Here is an 11,636-nt window from a genome sequence, read left to right as displayed (position 1 = left end):
AAGTCTCTTCATTGTTTATCTTGTTTTGTTCTTTTTAATTATCAAGACATGTTTTGATAATATTAAAAAATATATTATTTTTGTTATTATTATTATTAAATTCAAGAATTATACAAATTTATAAGATTTGGATAGTTGAAGAAATACTCTTGACTCTACTCTAGAACCTTTCAAACATTTTATTTTTAGAAAATAATTTTTCAAATTTAGTTTCAAAACATGCAACCAAAGAATATCAGAATAATACACATATAAAATGAAGGCAATTGATTATTTTTTGTATTCATTTATTGTTCTCTTATTCTTTTGAATTCTAGCTAAACGGATTTATGTATATAGAGTAATAAAATCTCTTTACTAAATTTAATCTAAGTACTAAATTTAATCTAAGACTCAGTTTTTGTCTCAGTATATTTACAAAAAGAATAATAACTTTTATTAGAATAACCCCCTAAATAAGAGTCTAATCCTAATTGAGTCTACAGCCAAATCTTCTTTTTGATAAAACAGTAAATATGACTAATAATTTATTCAATTGATAGCAAAATACTCTTCATTTTTATGTCTGTATTTTCTTACGACAATCATAATAGCGAATATAATAATAAGACTACAAATCAGTCCAACAAGAGCAACAATACATCCAATAGAAACCCAAAACTCAGTTCCATACATTTCACTTGATTCTTCAAATAAACTAGAGTCATCAAATAAACTAGAGTCATCAAAAGCATTAACAAAAGCAAGTAAACAATAAAGAAGGATAAATGTATTCATTTAGAACAATCTAAAAATTTTGATAGATAAGATCTTTCATAATATTTATGTTTTGTATTTTAGTTAAAAAGGTTAATACAAAAATCTATTAATTAGAAATTTCTTATTTTATATTTTCATTCTGGGTTAGGGTTTGAATAGTCTTGCTCATCACATAAAACATTGTATCAAAACCATAATTTAAATCATTTTTGGGCAATTCTATTCAGACAAACTTTTTTTAAAAAGACTTTATATTATCATACTGAATTATTGTTATTAGAATTGTGCATAATTCAATAACATACAAATAAAAGATTATTTAATAACACTAACCCATTACCTTATATTAGAAAATGTTATTGAAACTTTTTATAACGTTACTTTTCAATTTATGTCTTAAATTTCTATTTAAGAAGATAATTTTTTATGAGAAAGAAAAAATAAATTCAGTGGGAATTTTTTTTTTAAACAAAAAAGATTAATTTAACAAAAGATGTTATAGAATTAATGTTAAGTGTTGTTCAAAAATTCAGAATCTGTCATCAATCCAAAAGTAAAAGAAGCATTAATATTCTTAAATTCTCAATTAATAAAGAAAATTAAAAAATACTTTTAATATAGTTATTTTTATTTTTTTTTAAATTTTAATTCCTTTGAATAATCTATTTTTAAATAATCAAGAACTAAAAAAGTAAGTTCATCGAGTATGAGCGTTGAAACAAAAGAAATTTCACAAACAGCAATGGCTCTAGTTTTAGGTATTCAACATCAAGTAAAATATTATTTAAGTAAAGTTCATGTAAGTGATAATGATTTTGAGAAATATAAAGGAAAGACATTACCTGAATTAAAGAATGAAAAATATATTTTTAAGACATACCCATTCACTAAATTCACTAAAAAAGGAGGAAAAGATATTTGTGGTCAAAAAGACAATGAAATGACAACACCAAAAGAAGTAGGAGAATATGTAGCTAAAGAATATTCACCAATGGCGTTTGCAATTGTTAGGAGATTTTTTGGATTAACTCCAGAATCAATGATTGAATCAATTTGTGGAGAAGGGAATTTAACACCACCTAATCTAGGATCAGGAAAGAGTGGGTCATTGTTTATGTTTACAAAAGATCATAAATTTGTTATTAAAGTTATTCCAAAAAGAGAAGAAAAGATTTTATGTAAAATTTTTCCATTATACTTCTCTTATATTCAAGAAAATCCACAGACTCTTATTCCTAGGTTTTATGGTATGTTTAGAATCAAACCACAAAAAGATGAGGAATATCGTTACGTTGTTATGAATAATCTATTTCCTAATGATAACTTCCCTCTTCAATATAAATTTGATTTAAAAGGTTCTATGTATGGTCGAAAGGCTAACGAGAAAGAAAGAAGTAAAAAGTCTCCTTGTTTTAAAGACCTCGATTTTGTAGAACAAAAAGCTGAAATACATATCGGACCAAAACTTCTTCAACCTTTTAAAGAACAGGTGGAAAAAGATAGTGGGCTAATGGCTAAAATGCATCTTATTGATTATAGTATGCTTGTTGGTGTTCATAATTTAACTGAAGAAGAATTAGAAGTTGCATGTAAAAAACTTGGTATTGAAGTAAATAAAACAAAAAAAGAAAAAGTTATAGAAAATGATAAAGAAAGAAAACATGATGAAAAAGAAGAAGATAAAGATCAAATAATAAATACAAACGATAATATTATAGGAGAACCAGCTCAAAAACAGGAAGAAAGTGGAAGTAATGAAACTGAAGAAAAAGAATCTAAACAAGAAGAATCTAAACAAGAAGAATCTAAACAAACAACTGAAATGGAGTCAAAAGAGGAATCAAAGAAAAGTGAATCATCAGTAGCTCTAAGTTCAATTACATCAACACAATCAGTGAGCAAAAACGAAGCAACAGAAACATCATCAACCAAAAGTATAGAAACTACAAAGTCAACAAAAGAAGAGTTAAAGCAAGTAGTTAAACGACCTAGGGCATCTACAGTATTTACAGAACAAAGAGTTGATAAAAACTTAACCAATAAAGATTCAGCCTCATTAACAAAAAATCGTAAAAAAAAAAGTGATAAAGTTGCTGATGCCCAAGAATTTTTACAGTCATTAGAAATACCTAAACCAGCAGACTTTATTTTTACTGATTATGAAGGGGGGTTACTTGCACGAAATAGTAAAGGAGAACTTACAGGTGAATTATATTATTTAGGAATAATAGATATTTTAATGGATTATACAGCGAGAAAAAAGTTAGAAACTGTAGTAAAAGGAGTTGCTGCAGGAGGAGCTGATCAAGTTTCTAGTGTTTCACCGAGTCACTATAGTCGCAGATTTATTAAATTTATTTTATCAAATACTAAATGAACTATTGATGAAGAAAAAAAGTAATTCAATTTATTCTTTTCACTTTTTGATTTAATAATCAAACTTCTCAAAGAGCTTCTCTCTATTATTAAAAAAGCCAGAAAAGTTTCATCTTTTTAGAAACTGTTTTTGGTTTATTCTTTTTCAAGAATAAAGTATCAAATGCAACACCAGCAAGACTTGTAACGGCTGCTGAATGGGCTGCTCTGGTACATCTATGAATTGAACCAGCATAAAAACCTTTAATACCTTTAGTAGCAGAAATATATTTAACTGATTGAATAAATCCCATTTCAGGATGTTGTTTCATAAAAGTGTTAATAATAAATGCTGGGTGGTTCATTAAATAACCAAATGCATTTCCAATAGCAGCAGTTCCTAATTGTGCCCATCCATTTGAAACAATACAACTTAATGCTTTTTGAACAGTTGGCTTAATTGATGAAGAAGTTTCTAATATTAATTCCATCATAGTAAATGGAATAATGTTTTGATAAACTGAACAAATTGGCCTTGGAATACTTGGAATTAATTTATGAGTAAAAAATGATAAAATATGTTCATATGGAAGAACAATAATAGGTGTTAATGTTCTAATCATCCAATTTCTTTTTTGTGTTTTTGGATAACCACATTGAAGAGCACGAGTAGTGGAATAGTATGGAATTAAATTATTTAAATTTTTTGGAAATGTTTTATAAACAATAGTTGGGTTCCAATTATATTTTTTGTGTGCTTCATGAGTTAAAAATGAATAATTAATAACTTGACCAAAGAAAGCTGATTCAATAGTAGTTTGGAATATCCCATAAAAAAATCCATATCCAGCACTCTTTTTCTCTGCTTTGAGACTTTCTGGAATACAATGAGATAAAGGTGTAAAAATTTGTTCAACAAGTTTATAAGGATCTTTGAACTCCATAGTATAAATCAATTTTACAGTTAAAATTTATTAGTTTTTGATTATTCACTTAAATATCAATTATTTGAACTTTTTCAATTTCCATTTTATGCATCTTTTTTTTGTCATTAAGTGTTATTTAAAAATACTTATACTATAATTATGTTATTAATAACAAAAATATATAATGTTATGAATAAAATCCAAACATTTGGTAAATGAAAAGATAAATAAATTATTCTTCGCTAGTAAGTCCAATAAATTCAGCAATATCACTTACTTTGTATGCAATAAAATCACAATACTCTTTCATTTTATCAATTGTTTTTCCATGACCTTCACTATATTGAACTCCAATTGATTTAACACCTTTGACTCGACTTGCCATTATTAATCCTTCTTTCATATCATCAACCATTACCATTTCTTCTGGTTTAAAACCATACTTCTTAATAAGTTGTTCAATTGGATAAGTATTAGGTTTAGAAAGTTCAGGATGTCCATGTTGATAACCAAAAATTTCGTCAGGAATAAATTCTCCGTTAGTAGCCTCACTATAATGTTTAAGAATAACTTCTTTAGAAGAAAAAGAAACAACAGCAACAATTCCCCCTTGTTCTTTAAAACGTTTAAGTAAATCAATAAAACCATCAAAAAATGGTGGTCGAGGTTTTTCAGAAATATAATTTTTCCAATAACTATGTTCAAATTGAAGCATCTCATCAGTTAGTCCAACTTGAGTTTTATAATATTCTATTAACCCAATATTCCACAACACTTCATACCACATTTCTATTGTAAGAATTGGTTTATCTGAATAATACTTTTTCATAAACTCAACATAACAAGGATAGTTAATAAGTTCTGTTGAATTAACAGCTGTATCATCATGATCTATCATTAAACATTTAATCTTCATTAATTATGATACTTTTTGGTACTAACTTTTTAGTTACTTCTTTTTTAAGTTTTGAATACCCTGGTTATTTTTGTCATAATTTTATTTCATAACCAATACATTTTTACTTATATAAATTTCAAATTAAATAATAGATGATGACTTATACGTCGGGCGGACTGAAAGATTATATGTAGATTCGACGTGTCTGATATTTTTTGATTTTCATTTTGATTGAAATAATCTAAAATCTTATATTCATTAATTTACTTAGAAATAAAGACAATGATTCTATTACTATTTTTTTCTATACAAATTATTTGGGCACGTTATCCTTGTTTTGATGGCATTTATGACTTTTCTTCTCTGATAAAACCAAAGTTCGATTCTGTCTTTCAATTTTCTTTATTCAAATTAACTTACTAATAGTGGTGAAACCTATAAATTTTATAAAAATAATACAATGTTATGGATTAATATTTGTGAACCTTTTACCTTTAATAATACTCGTTTATATAACGTAATTTTACAAGAAGGACAGAATGAACCAATTCCTTATTCTTTGGTTTCAACTCAAAGTATTTCAACAACAAAAGATCAAGTGACATTTAAATACAACCAACCTTTTAAATGGAGTCAATTTACAATAATAGAAGTTCATTGCTCAAAAGAAGGAGAAACAAAAGTTGAATCATTTACAATAGACAATTCTACTCTCTCTATGTTTGTTATTAAGTTAATAATTTTTTTTCTATACCAAATACTTATAGTTAAAGAAAAATGACATCTCCAATAGTATGTATATCAAAAAATGAGTCTCATGTTGTTGCTGTGATGTTTTTCTTTTTTATTTCATTAACAATTATTGGGGGAATTTCTCTTATTATTTTATATCTCCCTAACAAATATGAAGTAACAAAAAATGATTAAATCATAGTTTTCAAAACTTCCAGTTTTGGTTATCAAATTAAATGTAAACCATTAATTAAATTAAATTTCTTTCAATACAAAAACCTTTTTTTGAAAATTCAATATGAAAGACTTTTTCAGAAAAGAATTGAACCATCTTATAAATCCATCTCATGGAAGATCTACTCAATTTACTCCTTGGAACAGAATCAAATAATTCAAATAATTCAGATAATCCTAATGAAGAAGTATTTCGAGCTTTTGTTCCATCATTATTATTACCAGTATTTTTAATGGTGTTTATTCCATCTAATTTTTTAATCTTTCAACATCTTTTTAATTATCATCAAGGGTTTATTCAAAAATTTTATGTTAGACTCCTCTTTATGATTCCTATTAATGCTATTGTGTCATATTGCCAACTTTTTGTTAGATATAGGTATATTGTTTTCTTACAATTAGCAAGAGATTTCTATGAAGTTTATGTTGTTTTAACATTTTATTTCTTATTATTGTCTAGTTGTGGAGAAGCTCCTTGCTTAACTAGATGTGTTTCTCATTTAATTCCACGAGTTAATCGTTTATGTTGTTGTAATGTTCCTGTTCCTGGTGTTAAAAAAATGTTATTAATAACAAAGATATGTGTTTATCAATTTGCTATTCAAAAGCCCATTCTTTCCATTCTTAAAGCTGTTTTGGTTCAATTTAATTTATTAAGGGAAGCACCAAAAGTAGTTTTGAGATTATATGGGTTATTTAGTATGTTTGTTGCTTTATGGGTATTGTTATTCTTCTTTAGATGTATTTCAAAAGCAGTAGTTGCAGTAAGACCAGTTCAAATATTTTTATGGATTAAAGTTGCTATGTTCCTTAATTTAATACAAGAATTTATCATTGGATTAATAATTTCAAAGAATCCTGGAATTCAACATTTCCTTAATCTCTTTACAGGACTAGATCTTAAACCAGTAGATTATGAGTCACGTGTAGCTGGTATTGTGTTTTTAATTGAAATGATCTATTTGGACTGTGTCTCACCAGTAGTATTCCCATTAAAGAGTGTTGCAGTAGTACAAATTAAAGAAGTTGCTTTATATCTTGATAAAAAGAAAGAAGGAGAACCAGAACGAGGGTATTGGGGAAATTTCTTATTTGCTCTTAAAGATGTATTTACTTTTTGGAATTTTAAAGGAATGGGATGTCCACACGGATTATCAATTGATAGTTATTCAAATGCATTATTTGATAATTGAATACTTTAATCATTTCAATGATTTGTTGTTATAAAAATATCATATAATTACGTAAGGACTATGTGGAGAAAACAAATCGAAAAATACCAATTAAAGTATGAACAATATAATCGATTCTTTTTTTCTCTGATAAAAAGTGAATTTAAAGTAAAAGAGGAAGGTATTGCTTGTAATTAATATAATAATAAGTTCTACGTTTTAACTTAATATTCATTTAATTTTGATATGACTCAACCTACTTATTCTATGGATCATATCCATGTTGAAGGTGATAAACTTTACTTTGAGAATAAAACTAAATTATGGAATACAGACTGTTATATTACTCAAGAAGAGGTTAATAAAAAAACACCTTATGAAATGCTTAAAGCTCGTGTAGATAGATTTCCAGAAGAACCTGTCTTTGGGTATAGACATAAGACTAATGGAAGATTTGGTGATTATGAATGGATAAATGGACCACAGACTATTCAACTTGTTGATTCTGTTGCTGGTGGATTAGTTAATTTATTACATTTAAAGAAAGGAGATGCATGTGGTATTATGACAAGAAATAGATATGAATGGTATATTATTCAATTTGCTATGCAAAGACAAGGAATTATCTTAATCCCAATGTATGGAACATTTGGTATTGATGCGTTAGATTATATTGTCAAAAAATTAGAATTAAAGTACCTATTTTGTTCTCCAATAAGTAAAGGTATTGAACTTGCTGAAAAGAATCCTAGTTTAAAACTTGTTTCATTCGATAAATTAACTGAAAAAGAACTTGAAGATGTTCCATCAGATCTTAATATTCTTACTTATGAAGCAATTCTTAATTTTGGACAAAACCATCCAGTTGCTATTGACCTTCCTTCTATTGATGATACTTATTCTGTTATTTTTACTTCAGGAACATCAGGAAATCCTAAAGGTGTTGTTCATACCCATAGAACTATTAATAATGCTGTATGGTCCTTTTGTTCTTGTGGATATTTTGATAAAGATGTTGTTTTAAAAGGTAAAATTAATTATTCATATCTACCATCAGCTCATGTTTATGATCAACAAATTGTACTATCATTTGTATATGGATATGGTGCTGTTGGATTTAATTCTGGTGGAATTCCAACTCTTGTGGATGATTTCCAACATCTTCATCCAACTTTTCTTATTACCGTTCCTCGGGTACTTCAAAAAATTTATGACAAATTTATTGAAACTGTTAGTGCTTCTTGTATTGCAAATACTGTCTATAAAATTGCTTATTATTATAAGAGCCGCGCTGTACATGATAATACAACAACATTGATAAATTGGGATGCTATTATTTTCAATAAAATCAAAGAAATGTTAGGTGGTCAATTAGATGTTATTTTAAATGGATCTGCTCCTTTAACACAAGACCTCTTCCAATGGTTAAGAGTCTGTACTGGCGCAAAGATTTTCCAAGGGTATGGTTTAACTGAGTCATTTGGAGGATTCTGTACTGCTGCTCCAGGTCTTCATGATGATAACCATACGTCAGTTGGGTCACCTTGTATTGACTGTCATATGAGACTTGTTAGTATTCCTGATATGGATTATGATGTTCATGATGAAGAACCAACAGGAGAAATTCAAATTAAAGCGAAACAAATATTTAAGGAATATTATGGAGATGAAGCTATGACTAAAGCATCTTTTACTGATGATGGATATTTTTGTACTGGTGATGTAGGAAGAATTAATTATGATGGATCAATTAGTATTATTGATAGAAAAAAGAATTTATTTAAGTTAGCTCAAGGAGAGTATATTGCTGTTGAGCCATTAGAAAATTTGTATGGACTTTGCCCTTTACTTCAAAACGTGTTTATTTATGGAGAAAGTACAGACACTTTCATTGTTGGTATAATAGTTCCAGAGAAAAGTGAATTTATTAAGTTCCTTCAAACTCAATGTGAATATCATGGTAATTCTGACGAAGAACTTAAAAGCTTTGTTGAAAGAAAAGATGTTAGACAATGTGTTATGAAAGAGTTAGAAAATCATATTAGAAACAAAGGAGTTCCAGGCTATGAAGTTCTTAAAAATATTTATATTGAACTAACTCCATTTAGTGAGGCAAATAATTTACTAACCCCATCTTTTAAATTAAGAAGACCTCAAATCAAAAAGAAATATGCTGATATTTTAAATAAATTAAGAAATGAAGTGATCAACAATGAATTTTGAATCAAATAGTAAAAATATTTTGTTTCATTTTATTTAAGAAATTAAAAATAAAATATTTAAAAATATATTTTTGTTTTTTTTTTATGATATTTTTAAAAAAACAAATATATTTAATATTATCATCTATAATAACTTTTGCTTTAAATTAAGTTGAAAAAATTACTAGTAGTGATAAATAGAATGATGGATATAAAAAAATTGTACAACTTATTAAGAATGATTTGTCATATAAAACAAAATTATTTGTAATTCAACAAACAACAAATATAATCACAATAATATATAATACTAAGAAATGGAATAATGTTTTGAAAAGAAAATATAAATTTTTTTTTAAAAATATAATAGTAATATGATAATTTAAAATGAAGTTTAAAAAGTTTAAAATATAATAAATCAATAAACGAATATATTTGGCTTTAATACTCTATTTAAAAAAACTCTCCTAATTAATTAAGAAAAGGAAATTTTATGATAAAGAAAAAAATACTACCAATTTAATGATTTATTTTATTTATAATAGTATGTATAAGGTATCTTAAACATGTTATTGTTCATAAAAAATATATAAAATATAAATAATATAAAAGTAATAACATTTATCAATTTCTTCTATTTATCTTATTATTTATTACTGTATGAAATATAAAGAAAGAAAAAAAGTCTTTTTTAAATAAATTGAGAAAATGTCTAAGGATTACACACATCTCTTCATTTTGTGAGTTATTTTCAATTACCCCCCTATACATTTATTCAAATATCTCCTTAATTAACTTATCTAGTTTAATGAAAAAAATTCATAATAATGTATTACCTGTGTCTAGAATTCTTTGAATAAAAAATAAATTTATGTATTATACAGTAAAAACTCACATTCAAAAAAATACAAATAATGAATGGAGCAATACTAATTAAATTAACATGGTTATAAAACTAATTTAAATTATTGTGTCAAAGATCGTTCATAAAATAAAAAGTTATTTTTTATTTGTTTAGGTTTTGATGTAATTGTCATTACATGATGAGAAAAAGTTAAATACAATGAATAAGTAGTTGTACATAACTTTAACTTATATTGTTTCTTAAAAAATAGGAAATTAGTGAAGTAAATTTTCTTATTTCTTTCATATGAAGTAAAGGCAAAAAATAAAAGGCATGATAACTAACAGAATAATTATCAAAAACATTCAAAATTACATGAAATTGACAAAATCTAAAAGTATACATTTTAACTAAAAAAATTAGATTAAACCATAAAAACCTCAATTAGTATTATTTAAAAAGATAATGTAATAAGAAGTTGAATTCTGAATTAAATTTTTTCTGTATGAGTGTCAAAGTTCTTAAATATCCTCTATAGGAAAATACCTCTAAAACAAATTCCCTTTTTTTATTGGTTTTGATTAAGGTACTAAAAAAGTATTGGACCAACAATTTATTTCAATACAATTTTTTTTATCTATTGAGATATAAACAACATAATTCTTAATTCAACCAATTATTTATTAGAACATAAACATTTAATAAATATATATAAAAGATCTGAATTATTTGTAAGTTATTATTTAAGCTATACTCTTCTATTATTTATATCATTAATTCATCAAACTACCATAAAACATTGTATTTACATCATTTGAAGATTTTTTTTACTATTTATAATTGGATATAACTAAAGCCTTTTTATCAGCAAATGAAATTATTTTTTTCAAAGAGGTTTTAATCCATGATTAATTTTGGGTTATAAATGAAGCAAATAATGCTATAATAATATGTAATAACAGAACTTCTTCAGCATGCCATACAAACAATAAATGACTTTTAATATTCTTTTTTATTCTTTTATTTGGTTTACGGAAGGGATAAAACTACGATGAAATTAAGTTTTTAAAAGCAACAAAAAGGTCAAAAAGAAAGTTTTTGACTGTTAAGAATTCTTTAGAAGTCTTTAGAATTATGTTTCAACTTTTTTTACTAAAAAATGTCCTGTCGAACTTTATAAACTCGAGAAACTGTTTATTTTATCAGTAAGAGTACTATGTTTGAATTTGTTATGGATCAATATGCTACTCTCTCTGCATTATTTATTTTTGCATCACCTGCTGTATGGAATACCCTTGCTCATATAGAATATTTCACACATAAGATTTCACAATTGTTCCATGGAAATAAAGAAAATGGATTTAGATTTGTTATGTGTATTATTATTAGTATGCAAATCATCAGAAATATATTTTTCTATATTGCATGTACCAGTGCTGTTCCAATGATTCCAGCTATTGATTCATTCCTTAGTTCTATTCCAACTTTAGTTAATATTGTTGCTATTCCTATTCA

The 11,636-nt window shown here is 25.9% G+C and overlaps 6 protein-coding genes across 6 annotated transcripts; 4 read left to right on the top strand and 2 right to left on the bottom strand.

The window, feature by feature from the left end:
• Nucleotides 1-1,465: 1,465 nt before the first annotated feature.
• Nucleotides 1,466-3,136, top strand: ENU1_159240 (phosphatidylinositol-4-phosphate 5-kinase, putative; the record flags this gene model as incomplete). Its single annotated transcript, XM_008860800.1, has 1 exon — nucleotides 1,466-3,136. One exon carries the CDS (start codon nucleotides 1,466-1,468, stop codon nucleotides 3,134-3,136), a length of 1,671 nt encoding a protein of 556 aa, XP_008859022.1.
• An 88-nt stretch (nucleotides 3,137-3,224) lies between these two features.
• Nucleotides 3,225-4,058, bottom strand: ENU1_159230 (hypothetical protein; the record flags this gene model as incomplete). The annotated part of the gene is made up of 1 exon (XM_008860799.1): nucleotides 3,225-4,058. One exon carries the CDS (start codon nucleotides 4,056-4,058, stop codon nucleotides 3,225-3,227), a length of 834 nt encoding a protein of 277 aa, XP_008859021.1.
• A 214-nt stretch (nucleotides 4,059-4,272) lies between these two features.
• On the bottom strand, nucleotides 4,273-4,956 carry ENU1_159220 (haloacid dehalogenase family hydrolase domain containing protein; the record flags this gene model as incomplete). The annotated part of the gene is made up of 1 exon (XM_008860798.1): nucleotides 4,273-4,956. The coding sequence occupies one exon, from the start codon at nucleotides 4,954-4,956 to the stop codon at nucleotides 4,273-4,275; it is 684 nt and encodes a 227-aa protein (XP_008859020.1).
• Nucleotides 4,957-6,017: 1,061 nt separating this feature from the next.
• Nucleotides 6,018-7,097, top strand: ENU1_159210 (hypothetical protein; the record flags this gene model as incomplete). Its single annotated transcript, XM_008860797.1, has 1 exon — nucleotides 6,018-7,097. One exon carries the CDS (start codon nucleotides 6,018-6,020, stop codon nucleotides 7,095-7,097), a length of 1,080 nt encoding a protein of 359 aa, XP_008859019.1.
• A 225-nt stretch (nucleotides 7,098-7,322) lies between these two features.
• On the top strand, nucleotides 7,323-9,299 carry ENU1_159200 (long-chain-fatty-acid--CoA ligase, putative; the record flags this gene model as incomplete). Its single annotated transcript, XM_008860796.1, has 1 exon — nucleotides 7,323-9,299. The coding sequence occupies one exon, from the start codon at nucleotides 7,323-7,325 to the stop codon at nucleotides 9,297-9,299; it is 1,977 nt and encodes a 658-aa protein (XP_008859018.1).
• A 2,038-nt stretch (nucleotides 9,300-11,337) lies between these two features.
• Nucleotides 11,338-11,636, top strand: ENU1_159190 (methylene-fatty-acyl-phospholipid synthase, putative; the record flags this gene model as incomplete). The annotated part of the gene is made up of 1 exon (XM_008860795.1): nucleotides 11,338-11,636. A coding segment is annotated over one exon (282 nt), but the record flags the coding sequence as incomplete, so codon positions are not given.

The sequence above is a fragment of the Entamoeba nuttalli genome, assembly GCF_000257125.1.
Source record: "Entamoeba nuttalli P19 unplaced genomic scaffold asmbl_6728, whole genome shotgun sequence".
In the NCBI taxonomy this organism is placed as follows: domain Eukaryota; phylum Evosea; order Mastigamoebida; family Endamoebidae; genus Entamoeba; species Entamoeba nuttalli.
This window is presented reverse-complemented; position numbering and strand designations above follow the sequence as displayed.